Source organism: Pogona vitticeps, chromosome 7 (genome assembly GCF_051106095.1).
Source record: "Pogona vitticeps strain Pit_001003342236 chromosome 7, PviZW2.1, whole genome shotgun sequence".
In the NCBI taxonomy this organism is placed as follows: Eukaryota; Metazoa; Chordata; class Lepidosauria; order Squamata; family Agamidae; genus Pogona; species Pogona vitticeps.
Genome location: NC_135789.1, coordinates 119071 through 137767, shown reverse-complemented (window position 1 = coordinate 137767; position 18697 = coordinate 119071). Strand labels below are relative to the sequence as shown.

At 54.6% G+C, this 18697-nt stretch overlaps 2 protein-coding genes across 5 annotated transcripts; both read right to left on the bottom strand.

Annotated features, from left to right (window-relative positions):
* Nucleotides 1–827: 827 nt before the first annotated feature.
* On the bottom strand, nt 828–5151 carry CPLANE2 (ciliogenesis and planar polarity effector complex subunit 2). 4 transcript variants are annotated; one of them, XM_020782039.3, is made up of 5 exons: nt 4804–5145; nt 3623–3775; nt 2691–2815; nt 2358–2494; nt 828–1645 (listed from the first exon to the last, which is right to left on the bottom strand). In XM_020782039.3, the coding sequence occupies exons 1-5, from the start codon at nt 4913–4915 to the stop codon at nt 1378–1380; spliced, it is 795 nt and encodes a 264-aa protein (XP_020637698.2). In that variant the 5' UTR covers nt 4916–5145; the 3' UTR covers nt 828–1377. The 4 variants fall into 4 exon arrangements, with proteins under 4 accessions (XP_020637698.2, XP_078235597.1, XP_072833482.2 ...); XM_078379471.1 differs by lacking the exon at nt 4804–5145 and adding an exon at nt 4597–4760; XM_072977381.2 differs by lacking the exon at nt 4804–5145 and adding an exon at nt 4228–4580.
* Nucleotides 5152–7557: 2406 nt separating this feature from the next.
* On the bottom strand, nt 7558–18644 carry FBXO42 (F-box protein 42). Its single transcript, XM_020782037.3, has 10 exons — nt 18337–18644; nt 14203–14475; nt 13547–13663; nt 13106–13240; nt 11272–11425; nt 11005–11115; nt 10813–10909; nt 10257–10313; nt 9260–9379; nt 7558–8872 (listed from the first exon to the last, which is right to left on the bottom strand). Exons 2-10 carry the CDS (start codon nt 14456–14458, stop codon nt 7703–7705), a joined length of 2217 nt encoding a protein of 738 aa, XP_020637696.3. The 5' UTR covers nt 14459–14475; nt 18337–18644; the 3' UTR covers nt 7558–7702.
* Between the last annotated feature and the right edge of the window lie 53 nt (nt 18645–18697).

The window sequence follows — 18697 nt, the reverse complement described above, 5'->3', positions numbered from 1 at the left end:
GGCCAGGCTGGGTGTTCTCTGCTGAGGCAGGAAACCAGGCCCACTTGGGGTGCATTAAATCCACCTCCCGCTGCTCCAGACCCAGATGAAAGAGTTGCAGTAAACCAGACAGAAGGGGACCGAAATTAGACCCATGTGGCAGAGAATGGATTGATCTCGTGCAGCCCTTGCATATAGCCAGCACGTCCTGGGTGGAACAGGAAAGGGTGCTCCCTGACAGCTCTGATGGCCTAGACTGTGCTCTCCTCCAAACACAAGACAGTTGTGTTGACAGGACACCCCATGACATCATTGTTGCACAACTGCTGGAGGAGAATGTCTTATAAGTCCTTGGAATGGTATGCTACCATCCACAGAAGGCAAGAGGAAAACATAGGTGGTGGATTTCAGCCCTGAGAGACAGGCACGGATGCCGAACAGCAGAATTTTCCAACTGCTTTGAAGCAAGAATGGCCTGAAATTAAGAAATGTGGGCTGTCTCCGCCCACAAATAAACACTGCACCCTGGAAATGCTGATTTTAAATACTAGCTGGCCTCGGAGCCATTTCACAGATGCCAAGCATGTGTTCTCCTTTCATACTCAGCACCTTGGATCTGCCTGGGACCGATCTTTGGAGATGAATGGCAGTGGAAGATTGGCATGGGAAGGAAATGGGATCTCCATAGTATTTATGGTCATCTCCACCCCCTGGATGGAAAGGGGTAGGTGGCTCTTTGTCTGGGGGCTAAGGCCTGGCATGTGCTTAGTATAATGGCAATGCCAGTCCCGTTGAGGATGCATGATTTATGTATGGCATCCAAATACAAATATTCACATTCTCTGAGGTCCAAATTCAAGGTATTTATTAAATCCACTCTCCGGAACACAATATAGAAAGGGACGGAAAAGGCACGAGGACATGACCCAAGTTTAGCTACTCTCTAGATGTGAGGCATATCCATCTGAAGGAGACATGATTCAGTTTAGAGACTTATGATGTCAAGACTGAAGTGAGGCAAGAAGGCAGGTGTCACCTGTTTTCAAGCCAGCCTGGAGCCCTTGTCTATCCCACAATTCTGGGAGGGGGGGGAATACCAGTAAGAAGGGTGTTGTGGGCCTCAAAAGCACATGAGTCAATATTTTTCGTCTCTTTTCCTAAAGGACCACCAGGTCTTTGAGGGCTGCTTTTTGGCCAACCAAGCTTCTCTCTGTCATCCTGGCTCGGCCCAATCTGCCTTTTGGTCACTGGCACGACAGTGCTGGTCTAATGCTTGGCCAATCAGCCTCTGTGCTGAGACTTGTCAGAAGCTTCTATTCAAATACCATCCCAGTGCCATCCAGCAGTTTCTTAGACAACACAAGCCTGCCTGATGTGTGTGCTTCTGGGGGTACTGTCTCAGCTGAATGCTGGCTCTTCTGAGGACCCAGGGCTTGTCAATGGTGGGAGGAGTCCTGCCGCCCACTGGTCCTGCCGCCAGAGGTGCTCGCTTAGGCCGTTGAGTAGGTGGGCCATGTCGGACAATCCAGCTCGGCCATCCAAGCTTTGGCCATCAGCCAGCAGTGGTGCATTAATGCTTTTTGCTCGCAAGACAGGCAGTCCCCAGGTGTGACAGAATGCAGCCACATCATGCTCAGTCACATCACTATGGGCAAACTGATCAAACCTGGAGGGAAATAGTTAAGGAGATGGAACACCAGTGACTGATACACAACCCACAGAGGATCTCCCACTGTCCCACAAATGTTGGGTCCAGCAAAATTATTTTCCACTGGATCATAAAGAGGACAGCAAAGCCTCCGCACTTTTGAGTCCCTAGCCTTCAGGCCAAAGAGTAATTGTTTTAAGAGGACAGTATAACAGATATGGGATACTCTGCTGTGTTTTTGTAGGATCTGTCTTTTTGTGAACAATACTTCTGAATGTGTTGTGAACCTCCCTGAAGATTAATTATTGAGTGAAGATTGGATATTAATCAACCAGTCTGTGAATCAAAAAAGCGAAGCAAAGAAAACTAAATAGCTGGTGCAAGTCTAAATATTATCTGAGTGTATATGAGGGTCCAGACTATGCTTGCATTTTGTTTCCTTAAAGCTTGATTATGTTGGAAAAATGGATGCCAGAGGCCCAGTTCAGACCCTCCATTTTTTTAAATGAAAACTGCTGGCTTGCCCTTGAAGAAAGAGTTCTTCTCAGAGGGAAAAGGCTTCAAAGATATGCCAAGTGCTTCCTTGGGTCACAAGAAATTTGCTGTCTTTATAAGAAGATCCCTAAAGCAAAATGCCTCTGAGCATGTAAAGCCTGCCTCCCCCTTCTGCTGAAAGACAACGTCCTAACTCGAGAGCATCAGTCCACCCCACACAACAGTTGAAGGATACTTGGTGCCAATCACCATCTTGACCGCATTCTTGGCACCTTCTGTCACACGAGAGATTTGACTAGGCAGCTCTTCAAAGGATGCACGATCCGTGAATGAGAACAGGAAAAGGAATCCGTCCACCTTCTCTGTGCAAGACTGCAAGGTGAACAAAAAACACCGGCTGCAACTGGCAGCTGACCAGGATGTGCCGAGCTCTGGCAAAGGCCCTGGGACCTCTCTTAGCGGGTTGCACAAGGTCCACCCATCTGGCTTGGCAGAAGGCAGCCTGGCCACATATACCAGTGTGTGGCTCCCCTCCACCTCCAGCCTGTGCCCCTACAGGCTCCCTCACCGGCAGGATGTGGTCGAACTTTTTGAGTACGGCATCCCCACAGTCCCAGATGGAGAACCTGAAGAAGAGGGCCCGGCCACTCTCTCTAAGCTTGGCTGGCCAATACACGGTGGTGGTCTGGATCCCTGAAACACAGAACAGCCTCATCTCAGCTGGAATTGCAGGCACGGTGGCCCTCTGCCTAGAAGGTAGCCAATTTACAGTTCTCGTGGTTCCAGAGATTTATTTGCAGTCATTCTTACAAGGGCAGCCAACGTGTCTCATGCCCCTTAAAAACATAAGAGCTATCGTGTGGCTGCTGCCTGTTGAGGACGGCAGTCCACCACATCTGATGTTCAGATGGTAATGGCAGGTTATTCATATCCCTTTGTTGCATTTCCATTCCATCCGCCCAGGCATGTGGATGAAGAAGGTATCTGCACTGCTCTGTTGGTCTCAGTATTAAAAAAAAGCAAAGGTGATACTTTTTTTCTTGCTGGAGCCACTGCAGAATTCTGTAACTTTCTGAATACCACAGAAAGTGTCATCAGGTGAAGAGTTCTGTGAATTTGCCAATTATACATGTTTGAGCCATATTAAAAGTCATATTTCTCCCTAATTTGTATTTTAAAACATAGATAAGCAACAAGAACACTAGGCACCAGGCCAGGGTTCAGCAAAGGAGCTATTCACATCCACCTGACAGTGACTTACAGAACAGACCTTGCTTTCCTATCACACCTGGAAAATATCCTTTCCTAAAAGGAAAAAAAAAACTTACGAAACACTGCCAGCTTCACCTAATTCTGAGTTACTATAATATTTCTTTTTTTATGGGCAGGCAAAACGAGGTCAAGCAAGGCGGCAGTGACTTGTCCCCCTTCAGCGCTATGACTGAAGTTGCAAGGAGAAGCAGAAGGAGACCCCATTCCTGCAGGCCCGGCTGGCATCACCTGTTGTCTCGTGATGCGCCAAAGGAACCTCCAGGCCAGCCAGCTTGGCCACCAGCGCTGTCTTGCCAACTCCACTCTTCCCCGACACAAAGACCTTATAGCCTGCAACATCTGCAGCCAGCTGTGGGGACAGCACTGGTCTCTCGATCATTCCTGGAAAGGATCATCGCATCAGATTAGTGGGGGGGGGGTTGATGTTATGGGCTGCAGCTCCAACCCTCCCCAGTCTTCAGTCTGACCCAAAAACAAAGCCCGAACCCAAAAACGTCCAGAGGTCAGATCCAGAAAATATGGGAAATGCAATGTAAAGGTGAGAAAGCAAGACAAGAGTGCTTCTGAGCATGGTGGAAGAACTTCTCTACTAAAAGGCAATATCAAGTGTGATAATTTTGGCAGTGAAGTGGTTAGCATTAGACTAGGACTCAGGTGGCTTGGCTTCATTTCAAGTCTCTTTTCTAACTGAAGAGCCCGCTGTGTTGACATCAATGGCCGTGCAAAATGCAGCCAGCTTTGTTCACCGTATGAATAAATCACATCTCTATTTCGTGTTTCCCTGCTCTAGGCTGGAGTCCCAAGCATCCTTATTCCCCATCCCGCCTTCTCACCAAGACGAGTGTTGCCCCCTCCCACCTGAAACAACGGGATTCTTCGCCTGGCTTGGAAAAGATGACTAAGGAACGATTTGCGCCTTCTCAGCAGCGAAAATTCCCTCGCAACGTGGGAGTGGAGCCCTCCGGGGACACGGGAGTTCAGCCGGCTGCGGTGCAAAGGATCAGCCACCAGAGGGGGGGGGGGTTCAAAGCCGCGCTACTCGGACGGACCCGGTTCCTTTGGGGCGGGGGCGGGACCGAATCAGAGGCTCGGCATGGCCGGAGGTAAGCCCGCCGCTCTGCCCAGGCCGCCCCACGGCAGCGAAGGCCTTTCGGTTCCCGCTCCAGCCCCTCGGGCTCCTCCTCCCCGATCTCTGCCCTAACCTGTTAAAGCCGGAGTCGGGAAGGCGGGACCCTCCGGATGGTGCTGGACCGCATTTCCCATCAGCCTCAGCAAGAGCAACGGCAGGGGATGATGGAAGCCGCAGTCCAAAAGTACCCAGAGGGCCGCGTTGCTTCCCACTCCGGTTTGTGTGCTGCTCACGCCGAAGGGGTCGGGGTTTAGCGGCCATCCACCCGGTAGATGCTCACCGAAGAAGCGGCGCCTGTTCCGCCGCAGCAGGGTCCCGAAGTACTCTTTGCCCTCCTGGCTCCTGTGCCAGTCGGACACCACCACGGATCCCGGAGGGACCACCGTGCCCATCTCCGCCCCGGTGCCGAGGCTGCCCAACGTTGCAAAGGAGGCAGCCAAGGGGATCCGACCGGGGCGGCGGCGGCGGCGGTGGTGGCTGCTGCTTCTATGCCCGCCCCGCCCCTATTCCTCGCGCGCCGCTCCTCTCGATCACGACTTCCGCCCGGCCAGCTTCCGTGGGAGCATTTCCGCCCTCCTTGCTCCTGGCGTCATGACGTAAAGGGGCGTGGCCCGGCCCCTCCCGCCTTCTGCTAGACTGAGGAAGAAGGCGTTGCGGGCTCTCCCTTCCTAGCCCGGGTCGGTATTCTCAAAGCCAAATCCCCCCTCCCTCCCCGCTGATCATAGGGAGAGTTTGCAAGAGAGAACGGACAGAGTGCCTTTTTGTGACTGACGAGAATTCTCTTTCTAGGGAAGGTTCCTGGCACTTGGAGAGAAACAAACTACCTTTCGCGTCTAGGAAAAAAGCATGTCTTCGAAAGGGAGTGATGCTCAGCTTCACTGCCATCAGAGCAGCTGCCGGGAGCAGGGGCGAAAGTGAGGAGCCTGTGACTTTGAAGTCTGCCTTATATTTCCTGGGAGCAACAATCACACCCTCCACCAGGTCACAAGATATGGGTTTCTACCCCATTGAGCTGTGTGTGCACAATTCACCTGTACACGGGGCTGCGTGACTGGGAACCACTCAGCTGTGCAACTGTCTCCTTACCAGGTCAGCAGTTGTGGGTTGCGAGTCATGCATGTGGAATTATTGTCGGGTGTTTTAATGAACAACAACAACACTGGTCTTCCCTGATGCCAGTCTGACCCTGGTGCAAAATTCAGAGCCATATCTGTGATATAGCCTGTTGTGCTCCTGGCTGTAAAAATGCCATGATGCACACAGTTAAATTAGTGCCCCTCCCTGTGGTGCCCATTCTTGTAAAGGTTTTTGGGCACACAATGAGCTTTTTTGTGCATTACTGATGCCAAGGGCACTTTTTCCAACCTGGAGCCCATTTGTTCAGTTGGGAATAGAGCTCCCATAATTCCACAGCAAGTAAACAGCTCTGTGCAGTGGAGGCTGTGCCATCATCTCCTTGGATCTAGGAAATGGAGGGATTTGGGTGTTAGTAGGCTGAGCTTTACAAAATTATGTGAGTGCAGCCAGCAAATAAGTTTTAAATATTATTTATTTGTTAAATTTCTTCTTTTAAAAAAATCTGATAGTGGAGTACTATTAACCTCCAAAAAGAAGGGGGAGATTTCAAAAGATCTCTTTTAATATGATTGTTTAATATCACATTAACTTTTCCATTTCTAAAAATGGATCAGGGACCTAAACTTTTGGAGGGAGCCCATATCAAACCCACCTGAGCCCTGGTTGCACACACATGCCTCGTGCCCCCGTCATGCCAGCCAAAGCAAATGTTTGGGTGGGGAAATCAAGTAAGGCAAACCCATCTCCCTCAGGTAAGTGTTGCCTGGGAATGAGGGAACTGACCCGCACATGTGGTGGGGAGGATTGAGTTCAGGGTGTCACCCACAGAGTGAGTGGAAAGAGCAGAGGAGTAAAGGCAGGACAATTTGGGGGGGGAACTCTCCCCTCCCCCAACTCATCTGGTCTGTGGAACTAGAGAAACACACACACACCCCTCCGGGACCACAGCACAACCAACAGCAAAACTGCCGAAGTCTCACATGGCATTGCCAGGAACAGCCACTTCCCCTGAATCCACTCACTGCCAGCCAGGAGCTGAAGGAAGCTGCTTCCAGCCCAGCCCATCATCTCTTCTTGAAGAGATGATCTTAAGCCAAGCCACTTCATGACAGTATGCTGAGTGCATCTATGCACAAGGACTACAGGAGGGAGGGTGGAGGCCGGGAGCTGGTCAGGCCTCATCTACCTTCTGCATGGCTACCCGGTGCCCCCCCCCGGGCTTTAGGGCAGTCAGGGCTCTTTGTTATTCCAGACGTCCCCCTCCAGTAAGGAATACTCCCTAGGCCTATAGGTCCGTTCCTGCCACAGCCACCAACGTGGGCTAAGGCCCTTCCCATCACCTGGGGCTCCGTCTGTTGCTTCTCAAGAACACCACGTCCCATGCATCATCCAGGCCAGTCTTCCTTGGGACGGAGGCAGTGGCCAGGTCAGTCCTCTTTCCCTGTTGGTGCTGCAGATCGCTGCTACACAAGAGCACCCCCCCGTGTCAAAGACCCCACAAGAGTTTGTGGCTGTTGCTTCCCCCCTCTCCTGGCAACAGGCCCCACCCTGCTTATTTGCCAGGCTGGTTTCCCCTTTCCCCGCTGCAGGAGAGCAAGGAAAGGTAAGCTCCCCAGAAAGTTTTCCTTTGGACTGATGCAGCTTCCGCCCAGCATCTCCACAAGAGGGCAAAATGCAGGTGTTAATGGCAGGATGCCCCACAGAGTGGCGCCACCTGTGGGACAGAAACAAAGCAGGGATCCCTGGGGATGGCACCCCTGGCCTTTCTACAAGGAAGGGCCTAGATGGCCCAAGGCCCTTGGCTGCTCCTGCCTACAGAAAGCGCCATGCCCAGCAAGTGGCTGCCATGGCAGCTCCTGCGCTTTCCCTGCTCCGACCTCTGCTGGTCTCTCTCTCCCTTGTCGGAGACTCTCACAGCAACTGGGTCATGTCGGGAACCAGAGGGAACCATTGGTGCTGCCATTTGCTCAGAAGTATTTATTAATGGGAAGACCCCAAGTTCACAGCCTGCTTCACAGAGTGCAAAGGGAGGGGACGCACTGGCTCCACAGAAGGTGCTGAGAGACTGGATGGCGGGGGCGGCGGCGAAGAGCAAGTCCGCATTATCTTTTTGCTCGCACGAAATACAAGGCGTTTGTTTTCGGATAGTACTTGACGTTCTGCTTCTTGTCCATGAGGCCGCCAAAGATGATCACCTCGCCCCGGCCCTGCACCACTGTATGCAGGCTTGTCTCCGGCGGACCCACCACCGAGCTGCTGCTGAAGGCTTTCCACTGGACCCGGCCCCGGGCCTTGATGTCCTTCACGTCCAGGACGTACATCTGCATGGGCTTGCAGTTCATGCTCTGGTACAGCGGTTTGCCCACGTTCAAAGACTGGGGTGGGTGGTGGCCGAGCCGGCGGGCGATGGGTGGTAAGGCGTGCCCATCGCCCTGGGCCGAGGCAGGGCGAGGGGCGGCCGGTGCCACTCCGGTTGCTGCCGCTGCCTCAGTGGTGCTACTGCTGCCACCCTGGCTGCCTGGGGATCCCGGCGAGGAGATGGAGGGGGGGCTGCAAACGGCCACAGCGGGGGGAGCTTTTGAGGAGAGGGCTTTCACTGCCTCCAGGCTCCTCCTCAGGGCACCAGGCGACACGGCTCCTGCCAGAGAACTGCTGACCGAGGGCGGAGTGTGGATGCCATTTGTCTGCTCTGGAGGGTTCCCGAGGGCGAGGCAGCCGATCGTCCTGCTCTCGGAGCCCCCGTCCAGCTGGTTGATCAGGGAAAGGGGCTTGGCCTCCCAGTTCAAATCCACAGCAGCCAGACGCAGGTCCCTCGGATCTGGGAGAGAGCCCCTTCGTGGTGGCAGGGGGAGGCCCACCTTCAGGTCATACCCTTCCAGGACAGAAGAGGTGCTGGGAGAGAGGGCCTGGATGGGGCTGTCAAGGGAGGCCCGGCCCCCAAGCATGGTGGGGCCAGGAGAGAGGCCCCCGCTGCTGCTGCTGCCTCCTCCGTTCAGCACAGGGGAGCTGTCTTCCCTGGCTGGGGAGAGGCTCCCTTCCCAAGACCCAGAAGGAGTCTGCCTCTGCCCTCGGGGCCTCAGGGTGCCCCACCGACCATTCACACAGGGGGCCTCGTCCGCAGTCCGAACTGGCGAATGAGAGCGGTACTCTCGCGCTTCGGGCACTAGGGCAGGTGGGGTGGCACTGATGGGAGATGGGCGGGAGTTCAAGCTGGGGCTGAGTGGTGCCCTCCCACTTGGAGCCTGGCTGAAGACCACGACACACTGGCCCACCTGAGGAGGAGAAGCAAAAAGGCCACCTGCATCTCCAGAGAACAGCTGCCGGCTTTTGCAGGGCGTAGAAAGGGCATTCAGCCTCCCTTCACCAAGGCTACCTGGCTGCTTCCTGCTGGCTGCCAGGGACGATCACTGCCTACCCAGGGCCCAAGCTCATTGGAGGACTGGATTGTGACTGTGTGCTACTCTTCCCTTCAAAATGGTATCTGCCCCCACTCCCAGGCCCCCTTTGGTTCAGGGAAAAGAGAGTCCTTTTCCATGGAAAGGCTGCAGCAGAAGAGGGGGCTTTGCTCAGAGGCACACAGCCTTTCCCCACACCTCCACCCTGCCCCAATGGAAAGGCTCCACAGGCCATGATGCACACTTCATCCGGCCCTCCCTTACCTTGCAGGCTGGATGGCACCACAGCTCGGGGGCTCCTTGGTCTTCATTCTCCACCTTGAGGGGCTGCCACGTCCACGGAGGGGTGGGGTTCATGTGTAGCAACCAGGCATCCTTGAAGAGCTGTGGATGCCACAAGGGGACAGATGAGACTTGGGGTACAAACTGAGGGTCGTGACTGGGAGGAGGAAGACCCCTCCCCAGGAAAGAAAAAAAAACACACTGTTGCCCAGCTCTTAAAACTACTGTTTTTTCCCTGTCCAGTCCTTGTGCTCCCCTGCTGTGCCTGCTATCTGAAAAAAAGCAGCACACCTTCAACGGCTGGGCCTTGTCCTCTAGAATTTTTTTCATCGGCTAGAAAGCTATCTTTTAGCCACAGAAGAAAAAATACAAGGCAGATCCCTAAAGACTATGGAAACTGAGGCCAGCTGTTAAGAGGCACCTGTTACAAACAACTGTAAAGTATCAACATCTAGGAGACCAATCAATTTCTAACCAAGGAGCTGGCCTGATCCATATGCTCCTAACGCAGCTTTGGGGAACTAAGGGCTCTTGATCTAAAAAATGCACAAAATTCACAGGAAGGCTCTAAGTCCAGAAGGAAACTTGGTAAAAATCTTGGCTTGGGTTTGATAGGGAGAAACATGTTTCTAGCCCTTGCTCATCCTCTGGACAAGGTTTGTTTTATCCTTAGGGAGAGAAACCATGAAGTCCAGCAGGCCAGGGGAGGAAAGCTTTTCTGCTTAGGGAAGGAGTGATGCATCAGGGGAGATTAGTTGGGCCATCTATGTCCCGGTGATGGGCTGCTCACATGTGGACTAGAGCCTTAAAAGTGAAGAACCTGAGCAAATAAAAATGGGGGGGAAGCTAAATAAAAATGGGGGGGGGAGCAGAAAGAGGAAACACAACCCCCAAGGCAAGGTGGGGAGGATTGGCCCTCCAAGATTCTCCACCCATGCAACCCACACACTCATGCCAGTTCCCAGCTTTGTCTACTCACTGCATTGGGGCCCCCACAGCCCCCCAGGATCAAGATGGTTTCATCATCTATGACTATCTGTAAGAGGGAGAGAAAGGGCAGAAGTCATTGGAGGAGCCCAGGGGATCCTGGTCCACTCCTGTGGGAAAATGGCTGCTGGTCCTACTCTGCTCTCTCTAAGCCTCTCCTGTGGCAACCGGACACAATCCCCTTTGCCCGTCTGCAGAAAGCAGCACCCAGTCCCTGGCCCTTCCAGGAAGGAGGATGGCTCGGTGGGCTCATGGCAAGTGAGACCCTTTTCCCCTCCAGACTCAACAAGGCTGGGCTGCTATGGGGAGCAAGGCTGGGGTCCAGCAGAAAATGGCCCCTGATGTTGAAGGAGTCATGGCCATTGGGCAGCGGAGCCCAAGCCAAGCTGGACAGGCTACTGGGCTGACTGGATTGGGGGGGGGCACTTTGGATCCTTTCAACTTTCGTTCCACAAGGGAGAGCTTCAGGGTGCTCTCCTGGAGCTGGCAGGCACTGGGACAAGGTTATGCTGGCTTTGCAGGCCAAGGCTGAAGGAGAAGGTGCTTACCTGAGACTGGCCCCCGCGCGGGTGGGGGCTGGGCCCTGAGAGGGTGGGCTTCGACCATGACCAGTGCTCCAGGTCCAGCACCCAGACATCATTGCTCCTGCAAGAGGCAAATGGCAAGAGTGACACCAGGGGAGGAGAAGGTGAAGGAAAAGGCACAGGGAGCATCTGGGTGAAGCCAGAGAAGAGACTCACATCTGTCGGGACCCAAGAGACCCGCCAAAGACCACCATCTTATCCTGTACGACACAGGAGGAGTGGCCAGCCATGGGAGGGGGGCCGTGGGTCGTCACCACACAGTTCCACCTGAGGAAAAAGAGGAAGCAGGAGTAAGCCCCCAGTAGCCCCGAATCAGCGAGGGACTGGCCACATGCAGCACCTCCATTTCCTTGGACAGGTGAAACCAGAAGCAGGAGATGGCAGCGGCAGATGGGCTGCAGTGGCCTCCAGAGGCTTCCTTACCAGTTCTTGGAGGGCGAGTAGGTATGGATCTCATCGAAGAACCTCTCTGGCTGGTGCAAGGGGTAGGGGCTCGGCCGTGTCCAGCCTCCAAACAGTACCAGCAAGTCCTTGTACACTACCAGGGTGGCCCCGGCTTTGGGAGAAGGGTACGAGCCTGCATGAGAGGAGGGAAAGAGATGGCAAGAAGGCCAGTTTGAAAACGACCCTAAACCTAAAAGGACACAAAGTGGTCCAGCTTGGAGCAGTGGGCTGGCCAGCTATTGGGCCGCTTGCCTGTATATCCCTACACCTCCCTTCCTGGCTTGCAGGAACCACGGCTGGCTACGACGAATGATCCAGGGAACCTGAGCCTCAAGAGGCCCCTAACCCTGAACAGGTAACATGGCTGGTAGTGGAAACTGAAAAAGCTGCCGCACCGCCTCTGTTTTCTGCAAAGGAGTGAAGCAGAATGGGGCCAGAAAGGGGGATTTGAGGAGCGGTGGGTCCATTGTACCCTCACTGAGTCTACCTTCCCCAGCATGTGCAGCATTGAGGAGCTGCAGGACTGAAAGGGCTTGGCCAAGGCCACCAGGCAGAGGAAGACCAAGAAAGGCTTGGAGGGGGGGTGGCTTTGAGTCCCAGACAAAAAACTCCTTCCATAAGCCACTAAAGCTTTGGGGGGGAGGGGAGAGGAGACGGAGGCAGAGGAACATATTTCCATTAGGGAACTCCCTTTTCCCCTCCACTGTGAAAATGGGGTTAGGAGAGAGACTTCAGTGCCTTCTTGCCCCCCTTCCCTGAAAGACAAAAACCCAAAACATAGACAAGGAAGCAGGCCTTTTGGGGGAGGGGAGATTTTGGCTGGGATCCTTGGGAGCTTGGCATCCCGGGAGGCTCTGATACCAAAATTGGGGCTAGAAAGACTATTTGCAGCTCCTCATTTCTGCAAAATCTACAGGGCTGCCAGGCTTTGCAAAAAAGAGGTAGCTAAAGTTAGTCTCCTGAAGGCTGGGGAGTGGGGAGGAAAAGGGGCTAAAGTCAGCAAGCTGGCAACTCCCAGGGGAGAACTGACTGCTCAGGAAGACGTCAGGGCCAAATGCTGGGCCAGAAATATTTGTCATTCCCAAGTGCCCAGCAGGGAAAAAGGGATGGCAACAAGAACCCAGAAATATTAGCGGACAGGTGCCCCACCTGTTCCCTCTCCCCAGAAAGCAGGAGAGGTGAAAATGGGGACAGAGAAAGAGAGGTCTCCTCTCCCTGAGGGGAAAGAGAGAGAGAGAGAGGCAAGTAGCTACGCTGGACAGGGTAGGCTTCTCTCCCCTGCAGGCGCCTCACATTGAGTCCAAGATCTGCGTAAGGTAAGCCACCAGATATAAGGAAGAGGGGGATGAGAAGTTCCCTGAAGCCCAAACACCTCAAAGTCTTTCCTCATCACAACAACATAGAAAATAAATTAGTTGGGAAACAATGTTGGAAAGCCCCACCCCTTTTTTGGAAATGGAAATGCTCCAAGTCCTCCTGCCCTCTGCCAAGACCGGAAGTACTGGGAGATACTGCCACGGAGCTAAGAAGGCGGTCCCTGCCCTCTCGTCCTCTGGAATCTCCACAGGCCCCCCCCACCCCAGCTATTTCAGGGAAAGTAGCCTGAGCTCTCCTAAGACCCTCACCTTCTTGGCTGTACGGACCAGAGTGGGCTCCCACCAAGCCCAATAAGTCTCCAAAGAGCCTCCTGGTGCCTAGAGATCCCGGGGGCCAGGGAGAGATTTCCCTTCTGTTTTCTGCCACTGCTGGGCCTCTAAGAGCATGCATAGCAGCCCTCGTTGGTTTAGAAGAGCCAGATCCCCGGGAACCTCACCTGAAGCCAGGGGCCGGATCCACTCCTTACTGTTCAGGTCCAACCGCCAGAGATCGTTGAAGGCTGCGTTGCAGCTGCTCTGAGTACAACCACCAAAGACATACATGGACTGGTTGGCATCGTAGTAACAGGCGCCTGGGAAATAGGGAGGGAAAGAGCCAAAAAGGATACTGGCATATGGTCAGCACTACAGCCGGATGAAGCTCAGAAACAAAGGACTCCCCATGAAAGCCTCCAGGCTGCAAACCAGCCTGGAGGCCCTTCTGCCCCAACCTGATCTTCCGGCTTTCCGGTCGTATGGGTTACGGCATCCACACAGGTTCTGGCTCAGCCCATCACTCCTCTCCAGAGCCCCCCAGATGCTGAGGAACTCTGCAACCCCAAGGGGGGCTTCCTCTCCCCTCCCCTCCCCCCGGTATCCCCACTTAACCATGGACTTACTGTGGGAAAAACGCTGAGTGATGGGGGTGCCAGGGTAGGGGTATGTGCGGCTCTCCCACTGAATGTTCCCTTCCTGGACTGCCTTGATGAAGCCGTGGTAACACTGATGGGCCACGCCTGGAGGAGGAGGAGGAGGCAAAGACGGTGACAGGTTATGGGCAGAAATGGTTCCCAGCCACAAAGCCAATGGGGGCTTCAGGAAAATAGGAAGGAGCCCCCAATTGCCTGGGGAGCCAGAAGAGTCCCCAGGGCCTCCGACCCATCCCAGCCTCAGAAAACATCTGTCCTTCCCGACTCCAGTTCACCAGGAAAGCTGAACCGCCACAGAACGAAGACCGCAGGACCGGCTTTTTATTCCAGGCTATGCTGGGAAAGGACCCTGCATCTAAACCGAGGGAACATCACAAGCTATTTCTGTCACTCTGGTTTAAAGCACTGGCCAGCATTTTGCCCCAGAAGCCTTGGATGGTCCCTGACACACCGTCCTCTCGTCCTCTGGCACACCATCCACTGACGCACCGTCTCCCCACACACAATCCCTGACACACCGTCCCCTTCCCTGACACCCATCTTTGCTGCCCTCCTGGCAAACAGGGTGGACTCTCCAGAGGATTTCCAGGCTGGAGGTTGTAAAGGCCACACAAGGGCACCTGTACCTTTAATGAGGCGGTACCACTGCTTGCAGACCAGGGCAGCCGTTTTGTGCTCCTGGTACGGTGAGAGGAAGGACAGGATGTACTCCAGCACCTCTTCCGGGAGCTCCTGCATGGAGCGGCAGGGCTGGGCTGCCTCCAGCTCCTCCTGGCCGCCGGCCCTCAGACCTTCATCCGGATCCAGGCCGCCTCCTACCACGGTGTCATCAGGGTCCACGGCCATGAAGCTGTCGTCCTCGCTGCCCAAGGCATTCGCCATGGCATCCCACTGCAGCCCTGCAACACAAAGAGCGGGGGAAGAGGTTGCCCATCAGTGGGAAGTGATCGGGGAGAAGCCCCACCCTCTCTGGACCGGCTCACCAGCCAAAGGTCTGGACCAGACAATATGGGCAGGTGGGCCTTTTTTCAAAGGCCCAGCCGTCACTGTTTCCCTGTCCTAGGAGGGAATATGAGAAAGGAAGGGAGGAGCAGAGCACAGGGAAAAGGGTTCCTTCCATGGGTTCCTCTGTGTGTGTGTGTGGGGGGGTGGAAGTGCATGTGTGCGCACACCTGTGGGGGCATGGGCTCCTGTGCTCCCTTGAGGACACGCTGGGGATGCCCTCTTTACTTGCCTAGAGGTTCTGGGTGTCTCCTGAGCAGAGCAAAGGCCAGGGCATTGCTTGCATTCCTCTGGATCCTCACTATCCTCCCCCAATGTGTCTGGAGAAGAGGGGCATTGGGGTCTTCTAGACACATGAAGGAAGGGCACATTTTGTTTACCCAGAAGCTGCCTACGAGGATGGCATGATGAGGATGAGGGAAAAGGTGGGGATGCAGTGAGGCCTGGAAGGGGCCAGCAAGGGCCCAGACTGGTGCCTTGGACATGCCCCTCCACATATTGAAAGTGGAGCTCTGTCAGTCACAGAAGCTTGCATGAAAGCACACTGACTAGACTCAAGAAGGCTGCATGGACTTTCTTATTCTTTCCTCTTACAGTGAAACAAACAAACTGGACCACATCTTTGCTAATTAGTTCTGAGAGAGACCCTCAAAGAAATCCCTGCCCAGACATGAAACCGAAAAGTGCCGTCAGCAAAGAAAGAGACACACACCCTTTCTGGGTGAGCAGGAATTCATCTGGGGGCTTCCTGACAAGCAGGTATTCACTCGTCTTATTTTTCTAGATGTTAAATCCACTGCATAAATCTGCCCTGTCTTCTTTGGCTAACCTAGCAGACAGTGGCTTTTCAGTTAATAGGAGCTTTCTTTCTACAGGGCCATGAAACTAGCAGGAGTATTCTATGAATTTTCACCTTGCACAGGTTTTATTGGAATCTCAATTAACAGTGGCAAACATACATATATACAGAGAGAGAGAGAGAGAAATGGGATGCAGGCCTCCCAGAAGGCAAATATGATCAGTTTCCACATTTCACAGAAAGGAACTACTGGGCACGTCCCAGGTTTCGTTGGGCTCTGTTTCCTTCCCTTTTCAGGGCAAAGATGGTATGCGCTGCAAAGTAAGTAGCCTTTTCCATCAGGGCCATCCAAGAGTAAGTGCCACTCAGCTTTGATCCAGGATGACCAGAAAGAGACTGAGTAGAGATCAGTCGGAAACGGCTGCCGGCCAATGATGAGCCAAGAGAGGTATTGAACACAGGATGAATTTAAAAACTAGTCTCACTCCAATGTAATCAGCAAAAAATCAAAGTGGCAAACTGTTCTGCAAAGAGGCTGCTGGCTGAGCTTTGGCAGAGCCTTGAACAGTCCAGGGTCCCTGTTAGCCCAATCCAGTTCCCCGAGGCACCTTCACTGTCTGAATACGGCCCGTAAGAGGAACAAAGTGCTCTTTGGTGCTACTGTTGCCAAGGATGGATCCTGCAGCGTCAGCAGTTCCAAAAACCAAAGGCTTACCATGAAGGCCATCGCGCCACTGTAAAAGGCCCCAGCTGGTACAGCCAGCAAAAACAAGATCTGCTGAATAGCTCCTGCAGGAGCCACAACTACATGGCTCTCCTCCAGCAAGACAAAAGCAGCAGCTCAGAGCCACCAAAAAAGGCAGACTGAAGTCCAGCTGGCAGGTGCTTTTCTGCCGAGGGAAAAGCTGGACCTTCAGCCTGCATTCTGCCCAGTAGAGGATGCTCATATTGGAGATGCTTCCAGAAGACAACTCCATCAAGACTGTAGGGAACTCTTTGGGGACACAACTCCCCACTTTAAAAAGTCATGCTGAAATTCCACTACTACAGTTAGACTGGCTTGGAGAAACGGTCTGCCTGGCTGTGCTCATCATGGGAGACCTCCAGCGTCTCAGCCTGACAAGATACTCTGATCCGCGCACCAGGCCAGCCTCGTGGGGACAGACTGAGAAATGTCCATCAGAGTCAGCCTTGGCTTGTTGGAGGAATGTGTGCCAAGTCACCCACTCAATATGTGATCTGCTAAATAGAAAAAAATCGGGGTGTGTGTGTGTGTGCTTAATTTACACTTCCAATGAAAATCAGGCAGTGACTCCTAAGAACTTTTCTCAACTGTAGGTGGTCAAGAAGCACTTGACAAAATAATATAGTGACCTGGGGCAAAGCTGGTTGCTGGCCACCTGTATCCAGAGGCACACAAACCATACAGGACGGGAATTGGCCTCTCCTGCAACTGCCCTTGAAACAGCAACAGATAGTCAGGGTGTACAGACTGGGGTCACAGTGCACAGTGTCTGCACAGACAGACTCTTCCACACTAACTACACTTATCTTGGTCAGCATGTGGACAGACAGGAAGAAAATATTTTTACCTCCCAAAAATTAAGTCCTGAGATTTTTTCCAAATTTTGCACACTTTCACAAAAGCCTAAACTTCTGGTAAGAAGAAAACAGTGGGCAAATCTTTTTGTGTGTGCTAAAGGTCCAAGAACATTTGTAAGTAAAAGTGCTACCGAATTAGAGGAAGCCCTTCTCTTTCAATCCATTCTTAGCAAGGAAAAGTCAGGAGGAGGGGGTGCCAAAAAATCCCCCATGAAAAAAGTGGGAGGAAGGCTGAGCCTAGTGGTGGTGGCAGTGGCTGCTGAGAGGCACCCTCCCGACCAGGGCAGGCCTGCTCTGCCACATCACAGCAGCAAAGGGGCGGACGGTAAAAGGAGACACAACTTGTTTGGTCTGGAGATCTGGCAGCAGTGGCTGAGAAGAGTGTGCGCCATCAGCTCAGTGGCAGCCGACCAAAAGCCATGCTTCTCCGCGACAGGCAAGGAGACGGGTGGGTGTCTCCTCCTCCCTCGTGAAGAAATTCCTAAGGTACAAATACTGGTCAGAGGAAATGGAGGGTGTCTCTACACCCCGGGCCCTCCCTCTCCTGGAAGCCTGGTGGGACCCCGGTGTGGCCGGTTGCTCAGTCATGCCCCCTCCCCCAATTCCTCCTCCTCCTCCTCCTCCTCCACAGCCCAGATGGCGGCTTGAGGTGGAGAGTGGGAGCCCTCGGCAAGCCCCTTGGGCAAGGCAGGAGGAGGTGGGCCCGAAAGGGTCATTCCCCCCCCCCCCGTTTGAGAAGGGGGTGCCCCCTGCCCGTATTGTGGCCCCACCCTACAGCAATGCTCCACCCGGTCCTGTCTGAGGAGGAGCCTCGCTTCTAGGGTCAGAGGACTCACTGGGCCTCCCGTTCGCCTCCCCTCCCCTCCTCACACGCCCACCTCCACCTGTGAGAGTCTGAGGCAAACAGCTGAGACGTTTCTATGGGGTACCTTCGCCGCTCCCCCCCACCCCCGAAGGAAGGCCAACTGAGGGAAGCGGGAAGCCCACCTCCTCTTCCTCCACCCCTTCCCTCGCCCCTTCCCTCGGCCGGAAAGCCTCCCTTGGGATGCCAGGCGACGACCGAGAGGCGGCGGGGGGTTTTCCTTAGGAGCCCTCCCCAAGACAGGAGGGGCTTCCTGTCTCTTTTCCCCCCCCCCGCACACATACACACCCAGCCCCCACCCCCACCCCAGCAATGGCTGCGACGGGGGAGCCGCCTCTCCGAGGCGGGAAGGGGCTCTTCCCGACCACCCTCCCTCCCCCCGATCCCCGGCACGGCAGAGGCGGCGGGGAGGGGCGGTGAAATCCCCTCAGGTGGGCCCAGCCCGGTCTCAGGTGTGTGTGTGGGGGGGGGGTCTCGGGGGGAGGCGCCCCTCACCTGGGCTCCTTCCGCTGCTGCTGCCGCGGCTGCTTCCCGGCCTCTTCCTCTTCCCTTTCGTCCTCCTCGCCGGAGCCGCCGCCTCACAGCCCTTCCTGCCGCCTGGGCGGCCGCCCTGGGAAGCCCGAGCCGCCTTGGAGCGAAGCCCCCCCTGCCCGAGCTCTCCGGGCGACCATCGACGCCGCCATCTTGACGCCGCCGCCGCCACCGTCCCGGCCGCGGGGGGGAGGGGGGAGGAAGGGAGGGGGCGCCGAGGGACGGGAACACACTGAGGTAGGAGGGAGGGGACGGCGGCGCCACGGCGCAGGCGCGGAGCGTCTCCCGTCACGTGACCGCGGGAGGAGCCCGCGCGTCACAGGCT